The 25,690-nt window shown below is 51.4% G+C and overlaps 1 protein-coding gene across 4 annotated transcripts in view; it reads left to right on the top strand.

Moving 5' to 3' along the window:
* Positions 1-25,690, top strand: part of RIPOR3 (RIPOR family member 3) — a 116,289-nt gene that overhangs the window by 40,632 nt on the left and 49,967 nt on the right. For 3 of the 4 annotated variants that reach the window (XM_066587696.1, XM_066587695.1, XM_066587698.1), the window contains exons 2-4: positions 14,371-14,479; positions 19,951-20,097; positions 24,045-24,123. In XM_066587696.1, the coding sequence (XP_066443793.1) occupies positions 14,376-14,479; positions 19,951-20,097; positions 24,045-24,123 (330 nt within the window). In that variant the 5' untranslated portion in view covers positions 14,371-14,375. Of the gene's footprint in view, positions 1-14,370; positions 14,484-19,950; positions 20,098-24,044; positions 24,124-25,690 lie in introns of those variants that run through there. The other variant, XM_066587697.1, reaches the window with a different exon arrangement.

The raw sequence follows: 25,690 nt of genomic DNA, 5'->3' as shown, positions 1-25,690 counted from the left end.
GGGTACATGTGGGGGCATTATTACTGAGGGGGACATGTGCGGACATTATTACTGAGGGGGACATGTGGGGACATTATTACTGAGGGGGACATGTGGGGCATGTTTACTGAGGGGGACATGTGGAGGACATTATTACTGAGGGGGACATGTGGGGACATTATTACTGAGGGGGTCATGTGGGGACATTATTACTGGGGGGACATGTGGGGCATGTTTACTGAGGGGGACATGTGGAGGACATTATTTCTGATAGGGACATGTGGGGACATTATTACTGAGGGGACATGTGGAGGACATTATTACTGAAGAGGACATGTGGAGGACATTATTACTGAAGAGGACATGTGGGGACATTATTACTGAGGGGGTCATGATAGGACACTATTACTGAGGGGGACATGTGGGGACATTATTAGTGAGGGGGGACATGTGGGGCACGTTTACTGAGGGGGACATGTAGAGGACATTATTACTGATGGGGACATGTGGGGACATTATTACTGAGGGGACATGTGGGGACATTATTACTGAGGGGGACAGGTGGGGCATCTTTACTGAGGGCGACATGTGGGGACATTATTACTGAGGAGGACATGTGGAGGACATTATTACTGAGGGGGACATGTGGGGACATTATTACTGAGGAGGACATGTGGGGACATTATTACTGAGGGGACATGTGGGGCATCTTTACTGAGGGGGACATGTGGAGGACATTATTACTGAGGGGACATGTGGGGACACTATTACTGGGGGACATGTAGAGGACATTATTACTGAGAGGACCTGTGGGGTATCTTTACTGAGGGGACATGTGGAGGACATTATTACTGAGGAGGACATGTGGGGACATTATTACTGAGGGGGACATGTGGGGACATTATTACTGGTGGGACATGTGGGGGCATTATTACTGAGGGGGACATGTGGGGACATTATTACTGAGGGGGACATGTGGGGACATTATTGCTGGGGCGCCATGTGGGGCATGTTTACTGAGGGGGACATGTGGAGGACTTTATTACTGAGGGGGACATGTGGGGACATTATTACTGAGGGGGACATGTGGGGACATTATTACTGGGGGGACATGTGAGGGCATTATTACTGAGGGGGACATGTGGAGGACATTTTTACTGATGGGGACATGTGGGGACATTATTACTGAGGGGACATGTGGAGGACATTATTACTGGGGGGACATGTGGGGACATTATTTCTGAGGGGGACATGTGGGGCATCTTTACTGAGGGGGACATGGGGAGGACATTATTACTGAGGGGGACATTATTACTGAGGGGACATGTGGAGGACATTATTAATGAGGGGTTCATGTGGGGATATTATTACTGAGGGGGACATGTGGGGGATACTATTACTGAGGGGACCTGTGGGGCATCTTTACTGAGGGGACATGTGGAGGACATTATTACTGAGGGGGACATGTGGGAAATTATTACTGAGGGGGACATGTGGGACATTATTACTGAGGGGGACATGTGGGGACATTATTACTGGGGGGACATGTGAGGACATTATTACTGAGGGGTTCATGTGGGGATATTATTACTGAGGGGGACATGTGGGGGATACTATTACTGAGGGGACCTGTGGGGCATCTTTACTGAGGGGACATGTGGAGGACATTATTACTGAGGGGGACATGTGGGAAATTATTACTGAGGGGGACATGTGGGACATTATTACTGAGGGGGACATGTGGGGACATTATTATTGGGGGGGACATGTGGGGACATTATTACTGAGGGGGACATGTGGGGACATTATTACTGAGGGGGACATTATTACTGGGGGGACATGTGGGAACAGCATTACTGAGGGGGACATGTGGGGACATTTTTACTGAGGGGACATGTGGGGACATTATTACTGGGGGGACATGTGGGAACAGTATTACTGAGGGGGACATGTGGGGACATTTTTACTGAGGGGACATGTGGGGACATTATTACTGAGGGGACATGTGGGGACATTATTACTGAGGGGACATGTGGGGACATTATTACTGAGGGGGACAGGTGGGGCATCTTTACTGAGGGCGACATGTGGGGACATTATTACTGAGGAGGACATGTGGAGGACATTATTACTGAGGGGGACATGTGGGGACATTATTACTGAAGAGGACATGTGGGGACATTATTACTGAGGGGACATGTGGGGCATCTTTACTGAGGGGGACATGTGGAGGACATTATTACTGAGGGGACATGTGGGGCATCTTTACTGAGGGGGACATGTGGAGGACATTATTACTGAGAGGACCTGTGGGGTATCTTTACTGAGGGGACATGTGGAGGACATTATTACTGAGGGGGACAGGTGGGGACATTATTACTGAGGGGGACATGTGGGGACATTATTACTGGGGCGACATGTGGGGCATGTTTACTGAGGGGGACATGTGGATGACATTATTACTGAGGGGGACATGTGGGGACATTATTACTGAGGGGGACATGTGGGGACATTATTACTGAGGAGGACATGTGGGGGCATTATTACTGAGGGGGACAGGTGGGGACATTATTACTGAGGGGGACATGTGGGGACATTATTACTGAGGGGACATGTGGGGACATTATTACTAAGAAGAACATGTGGGGACATTATTACTGAGGGGGACATGTGGGGACATTATTACTGAGGGGACATGTGGGGACATTATTACTGAGGGGGACATGTGGGGACATTATTACTGAGGGGACATGTGGAGGACATTATTACTGAGGAGGACATGTGGGGACATTATTACTGAGGGGGACATGTGGGGACATTATTACTGAGGGGGACATTATTACTGGGGGGACATGTGGGAACAGCATTACTGAGGGGGACATGTGGGGACATTTTTACTGAGGGGACATGTGGGGACATTATTACTGGGGGGACATGTGGGAACAGTATTACTGAGGGGGACATGTGGGGACATTTTTACTGAGGGGACATGTGGGGACATTATTACTGAGGGGACATGTGGGGACATTATTACTGAGGGGACATGTGGGGACATTATTACTGAGGGGGACAGGTGGGGCATCTTTACTGAGGGCGACATGTGGGGACATTATTACTGAGGATGACATGTGGAGGACATTATTACTGAGGGGGACATGTGGGGACATTATTACTGAAGAGGACATGTGAGGACATTATTACTGAGGGGACATGTGGGGCATCTTTACTGAGGGGGACATGTGGAGGACATTATTACTGAGGGGACATGTGGGGACACTATTACTGGGGGACATGTAGAGGACATTATTACTGAGAGGACCTGTGGGGTATCTTTACTGAGGGGACATGTGGAGGACATTACTGAGGGGGACAGGTGGGGACATTATTACTGAGGGGGACAGGTGGGGACATTATTACTGAGGGGGACATGTGGGGACATTATTACTGGGGCGACATGTGGGGCATGTTTACTGAGGGGGACATGTGGATGACATTATTACTGAGGGGGACATGTGGGGACATTATTACTGAGGGGGACATGTGGGGACATTATTACTGAGGAGGACATGTGGGGACATTATTACTGAGGGGGACAGGTGGGGACATTATTACTGAGGGGGACATGTGGGGACATTATTACTGAGGGGACATGTGGGGACATTATTACTAAGAAGAACATGTGGGGACATTATTACTGAGGGGGACATGTGGGGACATTATTACTGAGGGGACATGTGGGGACATTATTACTGAGGGGGACATGTGGGGACATTATTACTGAGGGGACATGTGGAGGACATTATTACTGAGGAGGACATGTGGGGACATTATTACTGAGGGGAACAGGTGGGGACATTATTACTGAGGGGGACATGTGGGGACATTATTACTGGGGCGACATGTGGGGCATGTTTACTGAGGGGGACATGTGGAGGACATTATTACTGAGAGGGACATGTGGGGACATTATTACTGAGGGGGACATGTGGGGACATTATTACTGAGGGGGACATGTGAGGGCATTATTACTGAGGGGGACATGTGGGGACATTATTACTGAGGGGGACATGTGGGGACATTATTACTGGGGGGACATGTGAGGACATTATTACTGAGGGGGACATTATTACTGAGGGGGACATGTGGGAACATTATTACTGAGGGGGACATGTGGGGACATTATTACTGAGGGGGACATGTGGGGGGTCATTATTACTGAGGGGGACATGTGGGGGGTCATTATTACTGAGGGGGACATGTGGGGACATTATTACTGAGGGGGACATGTGGGAACATTATTACTGAGGGGGACATGTGGGGACACTATTACTGGGGGGGACATGTGGGGACACTATTACTGGGGGGGGACATGTGGGAACATTATTACTGAGGGGGACATGTGGGGACATTATTACTGAGGGGGACATTATTACTGAGGGGGACATGTGGGGACATTATTACTGAGGGGGACATGTGGGGGCATTATTACTGAGGGGGACATGTGGGGACATTATTACTGGGGGGACATGTGGGGACATTATTACTGAGGGGGACATGTGGGGACATTATTACTGAGGGGGACATGTGGGGACATTATTACTGAGGGGGACATGTGGGGACATTATTACTGAGGGGGACATGTGGGGACATTATTACTGAGGGGGATTTGTGGGGACATTATTACTGGGGGGACATGTGAGGACATTATTACTGAGGGGGACATTATTACTGAGGGGGACATGTGGGAACATTATTACTGAGGGGGACATGTGGGGACATTATTACTGAGTGGGACATGTGGGGACATTATTACTGAGGGGGACATGTGGGGGGTCATTATTACTGAGGGGGACATGTGGGGACATTATTACTGAGGGGGACATGTGGGGACATTATTACTGAGGGGGACATGTGGGGACACTATTACTGGGGGGGACATGTGGGGACACTATTACTGGGGGGGGACATGTGGGAACATTATTACTGAGGGGGACATGTGGGGACATTATTACTGAGGGGGACATGTGGGGGCATTATTACTGAGGGGGACATGTGGGGACATTATTACTGGGGGGGACATGTGGGGACATTATTACTGAGGGGGACATGTGGGGACATTATTACTGAGGGGGACATGTGGGGACATTATTACTGAGGGGGACATGTGGGGACATTATTACTGAGGGGGATTTGTGGGGACATTATTACTGAGGGGGACATGTGGGGACATTATTACTGAGGGGGACATGTGGGGACATTATTACTGAGGGGGACATGTGGGGACATTATTACTGAGGGGGACTTGTGGGGACATTATTACTGAGGGGGACATGTGGGGACATTATTACTGAGGGGGACATGTGGGGACATTATTACTGAGGGGGACATGTGGAGACATTATTACTGAGGGGGACATGTGGGGACATTATTACTGAGGGGGACATGTGGGGACATTATTACTGAGGGGGACATGTGGGGACATTATTACTGAGGGGGATTTGTGGGGACATTATTACTGAGGGGGACATGTGGGGACATTATTACTGAGGGGGACATGTGGGGACATTATTACTGAGGGGGACATGTGGGGACATTATTACTGAGGGGGACTTGTGGGGACATTATTACTGAGGGGGACATGTGGGGACATTATTACTGAGGGGGACATGTGGGGACATTATTACTGAGGGGGACATGTGGGGGCATTATTACTGAGGGGGACATGTGGGGACATTATTACTGAGGGGGACATGTGGGGGCATTATTACTGAGGGGGACAGTTCTTCGCAGGTCTGGAGTGCAGGAAGGTTAATTTGACACTTAACTCATTAAGTACCGGGTTGTAGTAAACTGTAACTTTTGCTTCTCATTGGCTTTTGTTGTGTCAATGTAAGGTTTGCTGCGAGTGTGCATTATAGCCTTCCACTGTCGTCCTGCCGCAGGTAGATGTGCGCGGCGCCGGGGGCAGCTGAGGGCCCGCAGTAGTATTGATCGCTGCTCTGGCCCCCACACAGTATGGCAGGAACGTTTCTGTGATCCCGCTGAGCGGTGATTGGGTCGGATTTCCAGGGTCTTCCAGAGGCCGACACCACAGGTATAAGCATGCCGCCGCCGGCTGCTAATAGCACGGCTATGGAGAAGGATATTGCTACGGCTGCGCTGCGTTCTGCAGATGCGTGACCTCTCTGCTTTCCGTGTCCATGCCTCTCGTGATATAAGCCGCCGCGGTTTACGTCTCAGATGCTGAATGATGCAAATATTTACTGGTGTTTTGACCTATTTACAGCTTACTCCTCCGAAGGGTCTGCAGTAACACGATGGCATGCGATGCGCCCTCTGCGGGGGTGTCACTACTCGTCTCCCCAGAGTGTGGCGCTGAGCAGACTGGGACGTATTCACACACCGCCGTCATGTCACCGCAGTCTGTCTCCGTTTTTCAAAAGTGCCATTTTCTGGTAGAGATGGCAGGCGTGCCCCGTCTGATGTGTCCCCACAGGTTGGAAATATGGAACCCAGCGGGTGCTGTCGGGAACTCACAGCTCTGCACATACTTGAATCTTCATGCTAGTGGGAACTGTGCCTGCAGTACCATCCCAGGCCACTGCATTGTGTACGGAGCTGTGCATTTCCGGCAACACCTCATGTGTATGGCCGGGATCAGCTGGTCCCTGGGGGGCTGGGGTAGCGGACCCCCAACGATCACCTGACGATGAGTGATCCTGGAAAACCCCTTTTAATATAGAGCCTGTGCTGCCTTCACAGCCTAATTCGTACAGCAGCTCCTGCTCGTTCAGTGTCTGCACAGTTCTTGCTCCGGTCATTTCCTCTTCAGCAGACTGATGCAGACAAGAGGTTCTGTCCGTTCTCTCACTCCATCATGGAGTCCATCATAAGTAGCACACCGTGCGGTTCCGTATCTTCTGGCCATCGCTGACGGCGGGCTCCATCAGCCGCTGCCGACTGGGTTTTCCCCTTCATTCTTCTGCCGGACCCCAAGAAAGAAAGGTAGAAGAAACGTGAAGAGAACCTTAAAGAGGTTATAACAAAGTTATCCCCAATCTGCAGATTACAGTCCACCCGCTGGGACCCCCACTGATCCTGAGAACGGGGGTCCCGGCGGTCGCGGATGCACTCATTTCCATGACAACGCTGGAGATAGAGGAGCTCTTATACTCGGACATTTCCAACACTTCTACTTGCAATGAATGCGAGACCTTCAGACCCCCATTCTCCGGCCGGGGGAGTGCCCACCCATAAGTCAAAAAGTTCCCCCCTGCAAACCCTTCTGCCGCCCTCATACCCTGCATGTCTGACCACAGGCTTGCTGACTGTTTCCAAAGGCAACCAGAAGACATGTGACAGCGGCGGTGGAGAACAGACGTCACTCGGTATTCAAGAAATAGATTCTGCAAACCGTTTGCTAAATAGTCCAAAAATGGTTCCAGACCATCAATTTGTGGATTACTGGACGCTGAAGGCGAGAAGCCGCGGCGGTGCGGGGTATTGTCACATCTGATGGCTTGATATTTGGTCGTTAAATGTTTACAGCGCCATCAGCAAAAAAGTGCAGCCGCGTGACCCGCCAGGCGTCCGTGGGACAGCTAGGGTCTTGGTCGTTATAGATCAGGGCTGTCCAACTCATTTTGGTTGCCTTCAGAGGGCCGATTGTAAGACTGTGTAGTAATAGCGGCCCCAGCAGTATTAGTGACCACCCATAGTGCTTCCAGCAGTATTAGTGACCCCACATAAAGACCCCAGTAATAATAGTGAACCCCATAGTGCTCCTAGTAATAATTGACCCCCCCATAGTGCTCCCAGTAGTAATAAGACCACCCCTTAAAGACCACAGTAATAACAGTGACCCCCCCCCCCAGTGCTCCCAGTAATAGTCACCCCCCCCCTCTTCCCCCCACAGTGCTCCCAGTAGTAATAGTGACCCCCTGTTGGCCTCTGACTGGCAGCATCCCTACGAGTATTTCACTCGCCCATCCCGCCACTCCTGTCCGGCAGCGCAGACTCTGTGACCGCTGATCTCTGCCACCGCTGGACCTGAGCTGCAGGCTGGGCGAGTGCAATGCCTGTAGGGATGCTGCCGGCGGGCCCTGCTGAGTGTTGGGCCAGATTCAGCCTGCGGGCCCTGTGCCGGACGCATGTTATAGACGTAAAATAATGATTGGTCAGCAGGAAGCCGCTCGCCGTATCCACCAGTACCACACGCGTCTCTGATGTCATTTTATTTCTCCGGTGAGAGGGCCGCTCTTTTTGGGATGAGTTGTAGTTTTTGCTGGCTCCATTTTATAACACATACACAGGGGGTCCAGAAAGTCCTCACCCCCTCACTGTTTACCTTTTTGTTATGTTGTGTCCCCCTCATTTTGCACTCAGCACCCCATAATGACAAAGTGACAACAAAACGGGAGAAATCGTTGTGCATTAAAAAAAAATGAAAAACTCCCATTTAGCGCTGACCTAAGTATTGACACCCCTTGGTATGACACGGGTAGCTCTGGCATCTCCCATCCCTCTTCATCATCTCTGAGGGGTCTCTCTTGATTGGAGTCACCTGGGGTAAATCCAGCTGGTAGGCCCCCATCTATATAAGGTCTCACCGCTCACAATGCATATCAGAGCCAAAACCAATCCATGAAGAGGACAGAATTGCCTGCAGAGCTCAGAGACAGGATTGTGTGGAGGCGCAGATCTGGAGAAGCCACAAAAACATTTCTACTGCCCTGAAAGTCCCCAAGAGCCCAGCGGCCCCCATAATACTTACATGGAAGAACAACCAGGACTATTCTAGAGCTGCTGACCCACCAAACTAAGGGGAAGAAGGGTTTTGGTAAGAGAGGAGACCAAAAACCCAGCGGTCACTCTGGCTGAGCGTTGAGATCCTGTGTGCAGATGGGAGAAACTTCCTGAGGGTTGACCACCCCTGCAGCCTCCACCAATCTGGGCTTTATGGCGAAGGCGCCAGAAAGAAGCCTCTTCAGTAAGACACATAAAAGCCCCCTGGAGTTACCAAAAAGACCCTAAAGGACCCCCTGACTGCGAGAAACAAGATTCTCTGCTCTGCTTACCCAAACACGAAATTTTTTAGCCTCTGAGCTTTATGTTTGAAGGAAAACAGGCGCCGCTCATCACTGGCCCAATACAAACCTACAGTGAAGCCTGGTGGTGGAGCATCATGCTTGGGGAAGGGGAGGCCGGTCAGGGTGGGTGGAGAGCTGAATGGAGGAAAGTAATGGCAACATGATCCAGAGCACAAGGGACCTCAGATTGGGCAGAAGGGTCACCTTCCAACAGAACGATGACCCTAAGACCCCAGCCAAGACCACCCAGGAGGGGGGACAACTCTGTTAATGTCCTTGAGTGGCCGGCCAGAGCCCTGAGCCCAATGGGACATCTCTGGAGAGACCCGACAATGGCTGTTGACAGACGGCCCCCATCCAACCTGACAGAGGGTAAAAGATCCCCAAATCCAGGGGTGTAAACCTTGTGGCATCATCTCCAAGAAGACTGGAGGCTGGAATTACTGCCAGAGGGGCTCCGACTAATACTGAGTACAGGGTGGGAATACTTATGTCACTGCGGAACGGGAGGTTTTCATTAAAAAAAAAATATATATATAAACACACAAGGTTTTCTCCCGTTCTGTTGTCACATTGTCATAACGGGGTGCTGAGTGCAGAACGATGGGTACACAACATAACATGTAGGGCAGCGAGGGGGGCCTCACTCAGTGGTAGACCGCTGCCTGTCGCAGTAAAGCATCGGCCCCCCCAGCGATCATGTTGTTGGGCAGAGAGCCCCCCCAATCTCCTGAGAAGGGGTTAAAACTATTGCAGAGAAGGTTAATTGGTTTCCCGTTAGTAAGAGCGCTGGCGGCAGGGGTGCAGCGCTCATGAAGCTCCTCGGTGGGGTAACGCCGCGTGCCCTGCAAGAACATGATAAGGCGGTCATTAAGGGGTTAGTTTGTGCCATCTGCTCAGTGGGGGCAGCGGGATCCCAGCGGGCACGAATCCAGCCTGTGAGTAGCGATTCTGGGGCTGGTCTCGTGGCCGCCATGGACGTCCACCCTGGTACGGTCGGCCGGGGTATGATGTTTGCTCACCTGCCCTTGTTGAGGGGGCCTGCAGATCATTACCCGATGAGGAGAGTTAAGTGGTAATACGTTTGCAGATAGACACCAATGAGGGAAAGCATCCATGGAAAGTGCGCGGCGCCTGCCAGCTCCTCCGCAGCGTCCAAGTCTATGCTTCATGTGAAATGAATGTGGGTCTTGTCCAGACTTCATCATCGCGGACAGTTCCAGCTATCTGCCCGACTGATCCTTCATAAATATACCTGGGGACGGCCAAAGCCGAGTGTTCCCGAAAGGATTAACCCTTTCGGCTGCAGGATTGTTGCCTCCTTATCTGGGGCTGATCTGGCGTTCCTAGTGCCCGTACGGCGCGGCTCTCCTAGGTTCCTTCCAGCATTGCAGGGAGATGAACGCCAGGACTGATCCCGGTGTCCTGTATGGGACTGTTTGTCGTCTGGCGCACAGTACAGGAATCGTTGGCACACCTGGCCGTGGACATCGGAACGGGGCGCAAAGTGCCCCAAACATCTGTACTGCGTCCCGCTGCGGCGTGGATGGACTGTGCGGACACTGCTCATGTAAGGGCTCTCCCACCCGTCTTCTATCTGTGGGTTTTGCGTGCGTAATAAGTGGTAGCAAACGTTACTGTGAATTGTGCTTCTTGCTTACCGTGTGCGAAGCAGAATGCAACATGCACTATTTTGGCGCATATTCCGCACACACACCAAGATAGTGTAGGGGGATTTGCCGGCTCCGGCACACTCGTGTGGGAGACCCCTTAGAGGGGCTCCACGAGACGACAAAGACCTTTGGAGCTCCTTCTACGAGGCTCAGGGGTCTCTATCTCAGACTCCCTACCATGCCAGGTCTCTGAGATGCCACTTGCTGCCACGCGTCTGTCACAGGGTCGCACTAGTCACCATGGCACGGTTCTCGGGTGTTTGCGGCCCATGTTTTCATGCCAGAGCCGGACACAACTAATTCCATTTTAGAGCGCTTTTTGCATCAGTCCACTGCATGCGGCATCCTTCTGTCCGGCGCAGGGAGGCGTCCAACATAAGAACCGATGTGTCATGAACCGCCCCATGGGGAAAAGGCAGAAAGCCGGGCCCTAGAGAAGGGGCTGCACTGAGCCGGTCGGTACTCCTGGCCTCTGAGCCACTAGTTTTCTCGGATCCTGGCTGCCTTGTACTAGAAGAGCAGCAACTAAGCCCAATGGCGGCAGGCTCAGGTCTAGTCATTCATAGGGCCTTATTCACAGTACTGTGTCCGATTTCGGTGCATGAAATTCAGACTGATTACGTTACGAGTTCCTGTCTGGGACATCCGTATGCGTTGCATCTGAAGACTTTTTAGGTCCATGTCTGCTGCACACGTCTCCCTTTCCTCCGCCTAATATGCTTGGCCCCTCCATAACATAGAATCCTGCACCCCTACATTGGTATGAAGCGCTGACACCGGTCATCTCCTCCTGTAAAGTGACAGCCAGAAAGCCCTGCCCCTTGGCGACTGGTAGCGCTGGCGGGCTTTGGCACATTGGTCTGCCAAATATAAGTACAGTAGGGGCAAAGCGGGCGCACACTGCTCGGGCTAGAACAAACTCAAGGGAGGGAATAAAAAAGTATGGATGAGAACCATTACACCACCTATACAGATGTTCCCATTCACTGACAGCAATCAGAGATCATGAAAAGTGTGAGGATACTAAATACAAAGTCTGTTATGGAGTTGCAGAACTTTTCATTATATCATGATTAAAGTGGTTTGCTGGTTGGGGGCATCAGACTGGTGGGGGCTGACTCTTGGCACGCATGGCAATCTGCTGTTGGCAGTGGTTGCATTGTTAGGCAAGTGCTGCGGTGACTTCTCAGGTCGGTGACGTCTCGTTAGTTGGTGGCACGGCCCAAGTAATGCAGTGACTTCAGGTCAGTGACATCTTGTTCATCAGTGGCACATCCCAAATGCTACGGTGACGTCTCGTTAGTCAATGGCATGGCCCAAGTAATGCGGTGACTTCTCAGGTCTGTGATGTCTCATAGTTCGGTGACACGGCCCAAGTGCAGCAGTCTTAAGTCAGTGATGTTGATCTGCAATATGGGGTACGGCCGCCATGAACTGTCCGAAGCGGAGCCTGGTATACAAGAAGCCATGGCGCCACCCCTGAATGCTGCCGCCTCTTCTAGCAGCTGATTGGCGGACGTGCTAGGAGTCGGACCCCTAGATATCTATTTGTTAATCCAGAAATCCCCTTTAAGCTTCTTTTGCGTAAAACTGGAAACCGTCTGCCACTTGAATTAACCCCCCCCCCCCACACACACACACTGTAAAGACTTTCTATGGAACTTTAAGACAAAGTAAACTTCTGGGCGGACTCGCCGGACCCTCCGTGCGCGCCCCTCACCACAGTGTCCAGTCTGCATTTTCTTAAACCAAAATCCAATGTTTTTGTCCGTGCCGCAGCAACCTGTCCAACACACGGCTCCGCGGCGAGAGCAGCCAAGAGCCGCCCCTCGCTTCACGTCTCGCTGTTTAATAGTAGAGCAGCGTCTATACAGCACTTGGCACGCAGAGACGTCTCCGAATCTTTCATCTCTTGTGGATGTCTTTACAAGCTGTGCGCTGGCAGCCCGACAGCAGCAACAAACCGGACATCAAACCCAGCAATCGGCCCTGAGATAGGACAAGCGGGCGAATCCCCCGAGCGCTTCCTGCATCCCGGGAGACTAAGTGGGAGAAGCGACCAGAGCAACTGGAGACATTGTAGCAAGAAGTGCAACTGTAACATGCAGGAAGCCCGATGTGCGCAAAATACCGGAAGGCCCCGGCCGCAGAATCCACCACTCAAACCCCAATGTCTTTTCATTCGCACGCACTTTGCGTCAAGAAGCCCCTGCGTCGCTGTTTTTCTCCCCATACACGGATTTCAAGTTCAAAGCCTTCAGCGTGGATACGTCAATACGCCGCGCCGCCTATACAGGGGGATAGCTGGTGGCTTTTGCGCAGTATTGATTTTACCTGTGAAGGAGTGAACTGAAAGAGTGAAACTTGTACCAAACGTCTCGCGTTACGTGAGAATCTGCGCTAAATCGCTGCAGAAAATCCATAAGAAGTGAGTCGTCACCAATTCTTACGCCTCGCCTTTTATACGTTGGTTGGATACTTTTTTGAAGGGTTTGCACCACAATTGCAGCTGACCCCCAAACCACAAGATCTCCACGGGACAGCGGGTAACTCGCTGATCGGAAATAAAAATGGCGCAATTGGCACATCTGTTTGTGTCCTTTTGACAAGTCCCTCTATAATCTTTGGCGCGCCCGGTCAAAACCGGCAGACGTTTTATTTGTAAGAATTGCTGCACACATTTTTTTAGGCCGTGAAATCTGCGCCAAATTTGCGTCAATTCTGGGTCCCGTTTGTTTGAATGGGCACCTGCACTGCATAAACTATTTCAAATCCACATTACGGGAAATAAAAGAAGTGACTAGCCTCTCCTGATACGGAATCAGGATATCTGCCTGCGGATTGGCTTACTGAAGGACGCTAACGAGCATCGCGAATTCAAATCTGCGGCAGAAATGTTTCTGTTGCAGGTTATGCTGTATGAGCCCCCCACGCCAAGAACTATGGGGGGATTGCAGAAACTAGCGGTCAGAAGCTGTGTAAATGTGCGCGCTGTAATATGGAGACGCCTGCCAGCAGCGGGGGAGGGGCCTCGTATATCTTCAATATCGTTGATCTTTTCTTGGGCAGCGCCGGTCGCACGCGGCACCGTTTCACGTGAATGTTCTTAAAGACTGCTGCGATTATTCACATAAGGGCTTTCACCCGCTAACTGTTTTTTAACGCTGCGATATCGCTGCTTTTTTTTCAATGGGACTTTCTAATGTTAAAATCGCATCGCACAAAAATCGGAAAAGCACAAACTTGCGATTTTAACATTAGAAAGTCCCCCCCCCCAAAAAAGCAGTGATATCGCAGCCTTAAACAAAACCGCTAGTGGGTAAAAGCCCTAAGTGAGAGATCACTGAAATCCTTTTGTGCGTCAATACAGTGTACTGCCCCCAGGGGGCAGCATAGGGGGCATGATGGGCTGCCTATAAAAAGCCCTGGAAATTGAAGGGTTCAGTCTTTAAATCTGTTGAAGCATGTTTCCATTCACTGTCAGCAAGCAGAGATCAAAACGATAAAGAATTGAAACGCTCCCAGCTGTGAATCTGCTAGTAAGGCGTTTCTCGGACTGCGGTAGTCGCGGACTGAGCGCTGCGTTGTGCGGCGGTCGCTTTTATGACTCTTCTCTCCTTCTCTTTCAGCCAACATGTCGGTGAAGTTGAAGTTCAGCTCTCCCAGTGACGGTCTCGCCGCCGTCGGCAGGAGCCGATCCTTCGCTGGTTTTAGTACATTACAAGTCCGAAAGACCTCGTAAGTAATGAAAAGAGATTACCAGCCGCCGAGTCTGGAAGCCATTAGGGCTCGTCTGGCGGCTTTATGGGGCCAGTAGACTCCAACCGGCCGACTGATGAGATTTCAGCCCGTAAAGTCTCCTCTGCAGATTGTTTTTAGCGTTTTCCTGCTTCCAGACACTTCGGAGTGACGCGGCGAGCGCCTTTTATACGGTTTTCTACACCCCCCCCCGTGACCAGCAGTTAGTGGGAGACCTCCGCTCAGTACGATCCGGAAGACCCTGCGGTATATCAGGTCTGCGGCTCATCACTCCCTCTATCCTCTAATTCACTGCAAGTGCAATAGATACTGAAGTATGGCAGCAGACGCCGCGCCGGAAGCCTGTAAAATCAATACGTCTGCCGGCTAGAAAAGCGTTTAGGAAATGATCTACGAGAAAAGGTAATCTAACCGAAGGCTCAGGCGGGATAATAGACGTCACTGCAAGCTTCAGGTGACTGCGAGATAGAAGCCAGACCACCATCCGGTCTGCGAGGACGGCAGATGATTCACGGGCGCAAAATAGATCGTCTCCACAGCTGGTTTTTCCTATTTGGACTTCACTTTGCTTCACGTATAAAGAGCGTTCTCGTTATAATAGAGAATATCCCCCTCGTCACCTCAGCTGCAGGGTACAGGGGCGGATGCGCTGATTCTGGGGGTCTGTCACCTTAGCCACAGGGTACGGGGGCAGACGCACTGATTCTGGGGGTCTGTTACCTCAGCCGCAGGGTACAGGGGCGGATGCGCTGATTCTGGCGGTCTGTCACCTTAGCCACAGGGTACGGGGGCAGACGCACTGATTCTGGCGGTCTGTCACCTCAGCCACAGGGTCAGACGAGCTGATTCTGGCGGTCTGTCACCTCAGCTGCAGGGTACAGGGACGGACACGCTGATTCTGGTGGTCTGTCACCTCAGCCTCAGGGTACAGGGGCGGATGCACTGATTCTGGCGGTCTGTCACCTCAGCCTCAGGGTACAGGGTCAGACGCGCTGATTCTGGCGGTCTGTCATCTCAGCTGCAGGGTACAGGGACGGACACGCTGATTCTGGTGGTCTGTCACCTCAGCCTCAGGGTACGGGGCGAACGTGCTGATTCTGGCTGTCTGTCACCTCAGCTGCAGGGTACAGGGGCGGACGCGCTTATTGTGGGGGTCTGTTACCTCAGCGGCAGGGTACTGGGGCAGACGCGCTGATTCTGGCTGTCTGTCACCTCAGCTGCAGGGTACAGGGGCAGACTCGCCTATTCTGGGGGTCTGTTACCTCAGCTGCAGGGTACAGGGGCGGATGCGCTGATTCTGGCAGTCTGTTGCCTCAGCCGCAGGGTACAGGGCGGACGCGCTGATTCTGGACATCTGTTGCCTCAGCCGCAGGGTACACGGGCGGACGCGCTGATTCTGGTCGTCTGTCGCCTTAGCCGCAGGGTACAGGGGCGTACGCGCTGATTCTGGCCATCTGTCACCTCAGCCGCAGGGTACAGGGGCGGACGCGCTGATTCTGGCGGTCTGTCACCTCAGCAGCAGGGTACAGGGGCGCACGCGTTGATTCTGGCAGTCTGTCGCCTCAGCCGCAGGGTACAGGGCGGACGCGCTGATTCCGGCCGTCTGTTGCCTCAGCCGCAGGGTACGCGGGCGGACGCGCTGATTCTGGTCGTCTGTCGCCTTAGCCGCAGGGTACAGGGGCGTACGCGCTGATTCTGGCCATCTGTCACCTCAGCCGCAGGGTACAGGGGCGGACGCGCTGATTCTGGTGGTCTGTCACCTCAGCAGCAGGGTACAGGGGCGCACGCGTTGATTCTGGCAGTCTGTCGCCTCAGCCGCAGGGTACAGGGCGGACGCGCTGATTCTGGCCGTCTGTTGCCTCAGCCGCAGGGTACACGGGCGGACGCGCTGATTCTGGTCGTCTGTCGCCTTAGCCGCAGGGTACAGGGGCAGGCGCGCTGATTTTGGCCATCTGTCATCTCAGCCGCAGGGTACAGGGGCGGACGCACTGATTCTGGCGGTCTGTCACCTCAGCAGCAGGGTACAGGGGCGCACGCGTTGATTCTGGCGGTCTGTCACCTCAGCAGCAGGATACAGGGATGGACGCGCTGATTCTGGCAGTCCCTTCGCCTCAGCCGCAGGGTACAGGAGCGGACGCTCTGATTCTGGGGGTCTGTCACCTCAGCCACAAGATACAGGGGCGGCCGCGCTGATTCTGGGGGTCTGTCGCCTCAGCCGCAGTGTACGGGGGCGAATGCGCTGATTCCATGGGTCTGTCGCCTCAGCCACAGGGTACAGGGGCGGACGCACAGATACTGGTGATCTGTCACCGCAGCAGCAGGTTAAGGGCTGTATGCACTGATTCTGGTGGTCTGTCCCCTCAGCTGCAGGTTAAGGGCCGTATGCACTGATTCTGACGGTCTGTCCCCTCAGCTGCAGGGTACAGGGGTGGACGCATTGAATCTGGGGGCCTGTCGCCTCAGCCACAGGGTACAGGGGCGGACGCACTGATTCTGTTGGTCTGTCCCTTCAGCTGCAGGTTAAGGGCCGCATGCACGGATTCTGGCGGTCTGTCCCCTCAGTCTCAGGTTACAGGGGCAGGCGCGCTGATTCTGGCGGTCTGTCCCCTCAGCTGCAGGGTACAGGGGCAGACGCACTGATTCTGGGGGCCTGTCGCCTCAGCTGCAGGTTATAGGGGCGGGTGTGCTGATTCTGGTGGTCTGTCCCCTCAGCTGCAAGGTACAGGGGCGGACGCACTTATTCTGGGGGTCTGTCACCTCAGCCGCAGGGTACAAGGACGGACGCGCTGATTCTGGGGGTCTGTCACCTCATCCGCAGGGTACAGGGACGGACGCGCCGATTCTGTTGGTCTGTTGCCTCAGCCACAGGGTATAGGGGCGGACGCGCTGATTCTGGGGGTCTCTCCCTTACACGGACTGGTCTACTGGTTTTGCATGTCTTACTTTTGACACTTTTCAGATTTGGACTGGAGTCTGATGAAGTTTGTGTATATCCGTATCTGTCCCCGGTGGGTGGTGCTACGGTGCGGCGGTGACAGACAAGAACAAACTTTACTAAATAACGAGTTGCTTCGCTCTCCACGGGAGGCACGCGTACGGAAATGTTCCACTGACTTGGACGTTGATCCTGGGTTCGTAGACGATGAGGATGGCGAGGAACTCTTGTTAATAATCAGCATCGGTCGACGGCACCATACGACGTCTACACATCCTACGGGGCGCTACTCACTCCACAGTAGTCATCACAAGCGCGTAGCGCCTGGTCGGATGCCTTGCTGCCTCGTCACATCCACAGGTTATCCATCACCTCTCGCCCCATCCCCACTTCATCTTACCTGCACAATCATCACATCAGGACTTAGACATCGCATTAGTTGCCGTTTTCATCCATAGAACCTTCACTGTGTGCAGATTGTTATGGCCAATTTCCAGGGCAGTCGGTCCTCTTGGTTGTGGTTCCATAGGGTTGCCCTTGTAGTTTGGGCCCCGAGCACAGTGGCTCCCGTTCTCCTGGTGCCGGACAGCGCTGCTTGCCCGTCTCTTGTGGGCTCTGGCTGTTGGGTAAAACACGTCTCTTGTCCCCTACAAGTGCAGAACCTTTCTCTTGCACAGAGCTGGGTCACACAGTCCAGCCGTTTCGCTTGCTGCTCCCTGTCCAGGCTCCAGTAGGCGCCGGCCTCAGCCACTTCTCATGCGGTCCTCCTGCCCTCTCTTACGGTACTGGGGCCCTCTGCTGTGCCAAGCAGCACACACTGCTGTTGGCGCCTGTAGCTGCGTCTGCTGTACTCCACTGATGGCCACCGGGCTATCTCATGAGGGGGGGGGGGCTTAGCTTGAGTGCTACAAATATTCGCTTGAACGAATATACATTTGCCAGGTCATATAAATATTCGCCTGCGCACTCACATCACCCCATTAGGTATGAGCACTCCCACTGCTGGTTGACAGGCCGCCAAGTGTTACTGTACATATGGAGGGGCCTGTGAATCGGCATCTGGATGGAAGAGGAGGGCAGATATAAGAATGCAGGAGCGTCGTTGGCCCCATCCGGGCGCAAAACTGCAAAATTTCACAAAACTCCAGCATTATTGAAATCCACACGTCGATGACTGTGCGTCGTCCACAGCCCGCCTCTTGGGGGAGCAGCAGCATTAATAGATAGTCAGCCTGTAGTTTGCTTGTACAGAAACAGCAAGAACTGCCCAGTGAATAGATACAGTACTAGAACCAAGTTTATAACATAAATACAGCCCCAGAACCAAGCTCAGTACATAAATACAGCCCCAAAACCAAGCTCGGTACATAAATACAGCCCCAGAACCAAGCTCGGTACATAAATACAGCCCCAGAACCAAGCTCGGTACATAAATACAGCCCCAGAACCAAGAGCGGTACATAAATACAGCCCCAGAACCAAGCTCGGTACATAAATACAGCCCCAGAACCAAGCTCGGTACATAAATACAGCCCCAGAACCAAGCTCGGTACATAAATACAGCCCCAGAACCAAGCTCGGGATATAAATACAGCCCCAGAACCAAGCTCGGGACATAAATACAGCCCCAGAACCAAGCTCGGGACATAAATACAGCCCCAGAACCAAGCTCGGGACATAAATACAGCCCCAGAACCAAGCTCGGGACATAAATATAGCCCCAGAACCAAGCTCGGTACATAAATACAGCACAAGGACCAAGCTCGGTACATAAATACAGCCCCAGAACCAAGCTCGGTACATAAATACAGCCCCAGAACCAAGCTCGGTACATAAATACAGCCCCAGAACCAAGCTCGGTACATAGATACAGCCCCAGAACCAAGCTCGGTACATAAATACAGCCCCAGAACCAAGCTCGGTATATAAATACAGCCCCAGAACCAAGCGCTGTATATAAATACAGCCCCAGAACAAAGCTCAGGAAATAAATACAGTAGTAGAACTAAGTGACTGTGTTACATGGATGCCGACTATCTGACAGCGACATCTCGGAACATCAGAACGGAGGAGAAGGAGCCAATAGGAGGATTCATATAGCTCTGAAAGACGCTAGCGCACAGAGGGTCATCTGCCGGGCGGACTTACGGAGGGCGATCATCCCCAGCCTTCATCCACCTGGTGCCCCCCCATACAAGCTGGCACCCTGGGACCATGTTTGAGCCCCCATGTAGTAGTTTTATAGGTTGTCTAGTTCAGGCGCCATAACTGTAGAGAAATGCTTTAACAATTCCCTTTTATACAAAACACCGGATGCGTCTCTTATGTACTAAATGTGGCTGACAACCTCTGGAATGTAATGTCAGCCATATTGGTTGTCAACAGAATATCCCACAAACAAGTAGATCTCACCATCTGCAGAGGAGAATACTGAGAGCCTCTATTCTAAGTGTTTAGGGAAGCCGCTGTCTACAAGACATTTATTGTGCACTTCTGCTCTTGTCGCATTTTCCAGGCAGTCTCTTCGGAAGAACTCTGTAAAGTCAAAAATGTCAGTCCGCTCTGAGAAGTTGTACCCGTCCCTGAGGAAAGGATCCATCAGACTGGACCCTCACCCTCACCAAGTCAAGAAAATATTTGAAGCTTTAAGAAAAGGACTAAAGTACGTACATGATCTCAGTGTATATTGTCTCCTCTTAATGCATCTTTATGTAACAGCCTACATGTATAATGGGTCTACAGAAAATGTGTCACTGTGTATATATCTTACTTATCCTGTATGATACTCCAGAGCTGCACTCACTGGTGGAGTCACCGTGTACATACATTACTTATCCTGTACTGACCCTGAGTTACATCCAGTATTATACTGCAGAGCTGCACTCACTATTCTGCTAGGAGTCACTGTGTACATACATTACTTATCCTGTACTGATCCTGTGTTACATCCTGTATTATACTCCAGAGCTGCACTCACTATTCTGCTGGTGGAGTCACTGTGTACATACATTACTTATCCTGTACTGATCCCGAGTTACATCCAGTATTATACTGCAGAGCTGCACTCACTATTCTGTTGGTGGAGTCACTGTGTACATACATTACTTATCCTGTACCAATCCTGAGTTACATCGTGTATTATACCCCAGAGCTGCACTCACTATTCTGCTGGTGGAGTCACTGTGTACATACATTACTTATCCTGTACTGCTCCATAGTTACATCCAGTATTATACTGCAGAGCTGCACTCACTATTCTGCTGGTGGTGGAGTCACTGTGTACATACATTACTTATCCTGTACTGATCCGGAGTTACATCCTGTATTATACCCCAGAGCTGTGCTCACTATTCTGCTGGTGGAGTCACTGTGTACGTACATTACTTATCCTGCACTGACCCTGAGTTACATCCTGTATTATACTCCAGAGCTGCACTCACTATTCTGCTGGTGGAGTCACTGTGTGCATACATTACTTATCCTGTACTGATCCTGAGTTACATTCTGTATTATACCCCAGAGCTGCACTCACTATTCTGCTGGTGGAGTCACTGTGTACATACATTACTTATCCTGCACTGACCCTGAGTTACATCCAGTATTATACCCCAGAGCTGCACTCACTATTCTGCTGGTGGAGTCACTGTGTACATACATTAATTATCCTGTACTGATCCTGAGTTACATCCTGTATTATACTCCAGAGCTGTACTCATTATTCTGCTGGTGGAGTCACTGTGTACTTACAATACTTATGCTGTATTATACTCCAGAGCTGCACTCACTATTATGCTGGTGGAGTCACTGTGTACATACATTACTTATCCTGTACTGATCCTGAGTTACATTCTGTATTATACTCCAGAGCTGTACTCATTATTCTGCTGGTGGAGTCACTGTGTACTTACAATACTTATGCTGTATTATACTCCAGAGCTGCACTCACTATTATGCTGGTGGAGTCACTGTGTACATACATTACTTATCCTGTACTGATCCTGAGTTACATCCTGTATTATACTCCAGAGCTGCACTCATTATTCTGCTGGTGGAGTCACTGTGTACATACATTACTTATCCTGTACTGATCCTCAGTTACATCCTGTATTATACCCCAGAGCTGCACTCACTATTCTGCTGGTGGAGTCACTGTGTACATACATTACTTATCCTGTACTGATCCTGAGTTACATCCTGTATTATACTCCAGAGCTGTACTCACTATTCTGCTGGTGGAGTCACTGTGTACATATATTACTTATCCTGTACTGATCCTCAGTTACATCCTGTATTATACCCCAGAGCTGCACTCACTATTCTGCTGGTGGAGTCACTGTGTACATACATTACTTATCCTGTACTGATCCTGAGTTACATCCTGTATTATACTCCAGAGCTGCACTCATTATTCTGCTGGTGGAGTCACTGTGTACATACATTACTTATCCTGTACTGCTCCTGAGTTACATCCTGTACTATACTCCAGAGCTGCACTCACTATTCTGCTGGTGGAGTCACTGTATACATACATTACTTATCCTGTACTGATCCTGAGTTACATCCTGTATTATACCCCAGAGCTGCACTCACTATTCTGCTGGTGGAGTCACTGTGTACATACATTACTTATCCTGTACTGCTCCTGAGTTACATCCTGTATTATAGTCCAGAGCTGCACTCACTATTCTGCTGGTGGAGTCACTGTGTACATACATTACTTATCCTGTACTGCTCCTGAGTTACATCCAGTATTATACTCCAGAGCTGTACTCACTATCCTGCTGGTGGAGTCACTGTGCACATACATTACTTATCCTGTACTGCTCCTGAGTTACATCCTGTATTATACTCCAGAGCTGTACTCACTATTCTGCTGGTGGAGTCACTGTGTACATATATTACTTATCCTGTACTGATCCTCAGTTACATCCTGTATTATACCCCAGAGCTGCACTCACTATTCTGCTGGTGGAGTCACTGTGTACATACATTACTTATCCTGTACTGATCCTGAGTTACATCCTGTATTATACTCCAGAGCTGCACTCATTATTCTGCTGGTGGAGTCACTGTGTACATACATTACTTATCCTGTACTGATCCCCAGTTACATCCTGTATTATACCCCAGAGCTGCACTCACTATTCTGCTGGTGGAGTCACTGTGTACATACATTACTTATCCTGTACTGCTCCTGAGTTACATCCTGTATTATAGTCCAGAGCTGCACTCACTATTTTGCTGGTGGAGTCACTGTGTACATACATTACTTATCCTGTACTGGTCCTGAGTTACATCCAGTATTATACTCCAGAGCTGTACTCACTATCCTGCTGGTGGAGTCACTGTGTACATACATTACTTATCCTGTACTGCTCCTGAGTTATATCCTGTATTATACCCCAGAGCTGCACTCACTATTCTGCTGGTGGAGTCACTGTGCACATACATTACTTATCCTGTACTGCTCCTGAGTTACATCCTGTATTATACTCCAGAGCTGCACTCACTATTCTGCTGGTGGAGTCACTGTGTACATACATTACTTATCCTGTACTGATCCTGAGTTACATCCTGTATTATACTCCAGAGCTGCACTCACTATTCTGCTGGTGGAGTCACTGTGTACATACCTTACTTATCCTGTACTGCTCCTGAGTTACATCCTGTATTATACCCCAGAGCTGCACTCACTATTCTGCTGGTAGAGTCACTGTGTACATACATTACTTATCCTGTACTGCTCCTCAGTTACATCCTGTATTATACCCAGAGCTGCACTCACTATTCTGCTGGTGGAGTCACTGTGTACATACATTACTTATCCTGTACTGATCCTCAGTTACATCTGTATTATACCCCAGAGCTGCACTCACTATTCTGCTGGTGGAGTCACTGTGTACATACATTACTTATCCTGTACTAATCCTGAGTTACATCCTGTATTATACTCCAGAGCTGCGCTCACTATTCTGCTGGTGGAGTCACTGTGTACATACATTACTTATCCTGTACTGATCCTGAGTTACATCCTGTATTATACTCCAGAGCTGCACTCACTATTCTGCTGGTGGAGTCACTGTGTACATACATTACTTATCCTGTACTGATCCTCAGTTACATCTGTATTATACCCCAGAGCTGCACTCACTATTCTGCTGGTGGAGTCACTGTGTACATGCATTACTTATCCTGTACTAATCCTGAGTTACATCCTGTATTATACTCCAGAGCTGCGCTCACTATTCTGTGGGAGTACATACATTATTTCTCCTGGTCTTTGGTACACTGGTGGCCCCCCTTCATGTAAGGCACTGGGGTAACCTCTGACATGCTTGGTGCCCCCATGTTCTTGCTCCCTCATACGGTGGCCCCTCGGGCCGGTACCACATGGTGCGGATGTTGGAGGTCACACAGGGAATGATTGGGCCTCTTCTGTTGGCGGTTGCAGCACTTGGCGGCTCTGCTTGTTCTCGGTGTGCAGCAGGAATGTTCTTGGAGATTATAATCTGAGGACGGGGTTATTGCGCTCAGCTGTTTCCTTGAGGAGCCGCGACCGTCTTGTGGTTTGCATAAAAGTAATTGGAATTCCCTTGGCTAATTTTGCAGCGAGTACCTTGAAGAACATCAAACGCAGCTGGACTTCTTGGCCGGCCGACAGAAGAACATGAAAAGGAACTCCAGACTGGTAAGGTGCGGCGGCGGCCGATGCCCCTCCTGTCTACTTGTTCTCCCTCTGTCCCCGGGGGATGTACACCGACCTGCCAGAAGTCCTGGGATAGCGGTAGGTACACTGATGATGAAGTGGCGTTACCTCAGGAGCGCCCCCACCTGTAGAAGTTGTGCGGTGTGCTCTTGTGAGTGAGGCTGAGCACCGTCCAGCGGCCTCATGGCGACACAACGTGGATTACTGGAACGAGCCGTGATAGCGGCGCCAGAATTACAGGACATTCCCCTTCCACAGCTATGCGGGCACTTAATGTTCCTTCATTAAGGGTGTGCCGTAACACGTCATAGAGGGCATCGCCAGCCACAAGGAGCAGCACAGTGCCTGCCCATGTAGGACAGCACAGCTGCCACCCATTTAGGACAGCGCAGCGGCCGCCCATATAGAACAGCGCAGCGGCCGCCCATGTAGGACAGCTCAGCGCCCGCCCATGTAGGACAGCTCAGCGTCCGCCCATGTAGGACAGCTCAGCGTCCGCCCATGTAGGACAGCTCAGCGCCCGCCCATGTAGGACAGCGCAGCGCCCGCCCATGTAGGACAGCGCAGCGCCCGCCCATTTAGGACAGCGCAACGCCCGCCCATAGAGGACAGCGCAGCGGCCGCCCATAGAGGACAGCGCAGCGGCCGCCCATAGAGGACAGCGCAGCGGCCGCCCATATAGTACAGCGTAGTGCCCGCCCATATAGGACAGCGCAGCACCTGCCCATATAGGACAGCGCAGTGGTTGCCCATATAGGACAGCGTAGTGCCCACCCATATAGGACAGCGCAGCACCTGCCCATGTAGGACAGCGCAGTGGTCGCCCATATAGGACAGCGTTCGCGCATATAAGACAGCGCAGCAACCGCCCATATAAGACAGCGCAGCGGCCGCCCATATAGGACAGCGTAGTGCCCGCCCATATAGGACAGCGCAGTGGTTGCCCATATAGGACAGCGTCCGCGCATATAGGACAGCGCAGCAACCGCCCATATAGGACTGCTCAGTGCCCACCCATATAGGACAGCGCACCGTCCGCGCATATAGGACAGCGCACCGTCCGCCCAAGCTGCTTAAGGGCACCAACATACTTGCGTTTCTTTATGTTGATGTCAGTGGGACTCTCTAATGTTACAAACGTATCGCAGGTTGTGTTTGGGATCGCTGTCCGATGTGTTTAAGATTAGAGTGTCCCATGGGCATTCACATTAAAAAAACGCAAGTCTGTGGGAGCCCTCATGATGGCGACTGGCGGGACCTGGCTAAATAGTCCGAGTGAACAGACAAGTGACTCCGGCATAAATCACCTACCACGCAGGAGACCCCACACACATACCCCACAGGTCAGTACAGGAGACCCCACACACATACCTCACAGGTCAGTACAGGAGACCCCACACACATACCCCACAGGACAGTACAGGAGACCCCACACACATACCCCACAGGTCAGTACAGGAGACCCCACACACATACCCCACAGGACAGTACAGCAGACCCCACACACATACCTCACAGGTCAGTACAGGAGACCCCACACACATACCCC

This window comes from Eleutherodactylus coqui, chromosome 13, assembly GCF_035609145.1.
Source record: "Eleutherodactylus coqui strain aEleCoq1 chromosome 13, aEleCoq1.hap1, whole genome shotgun sequence".
In the NCBI taxonomy this organism is placed as follows: domain Eukaryota; kingdom Metazoa; phylum Chordata; class Amphibia; order Anura; family Eleutherodactylidae; genus Eleutherodactylus; species Eleutherodactylus coqui.
This window is presented reverse-complemented; position numbering and strand designations above follow the sequence as displayed.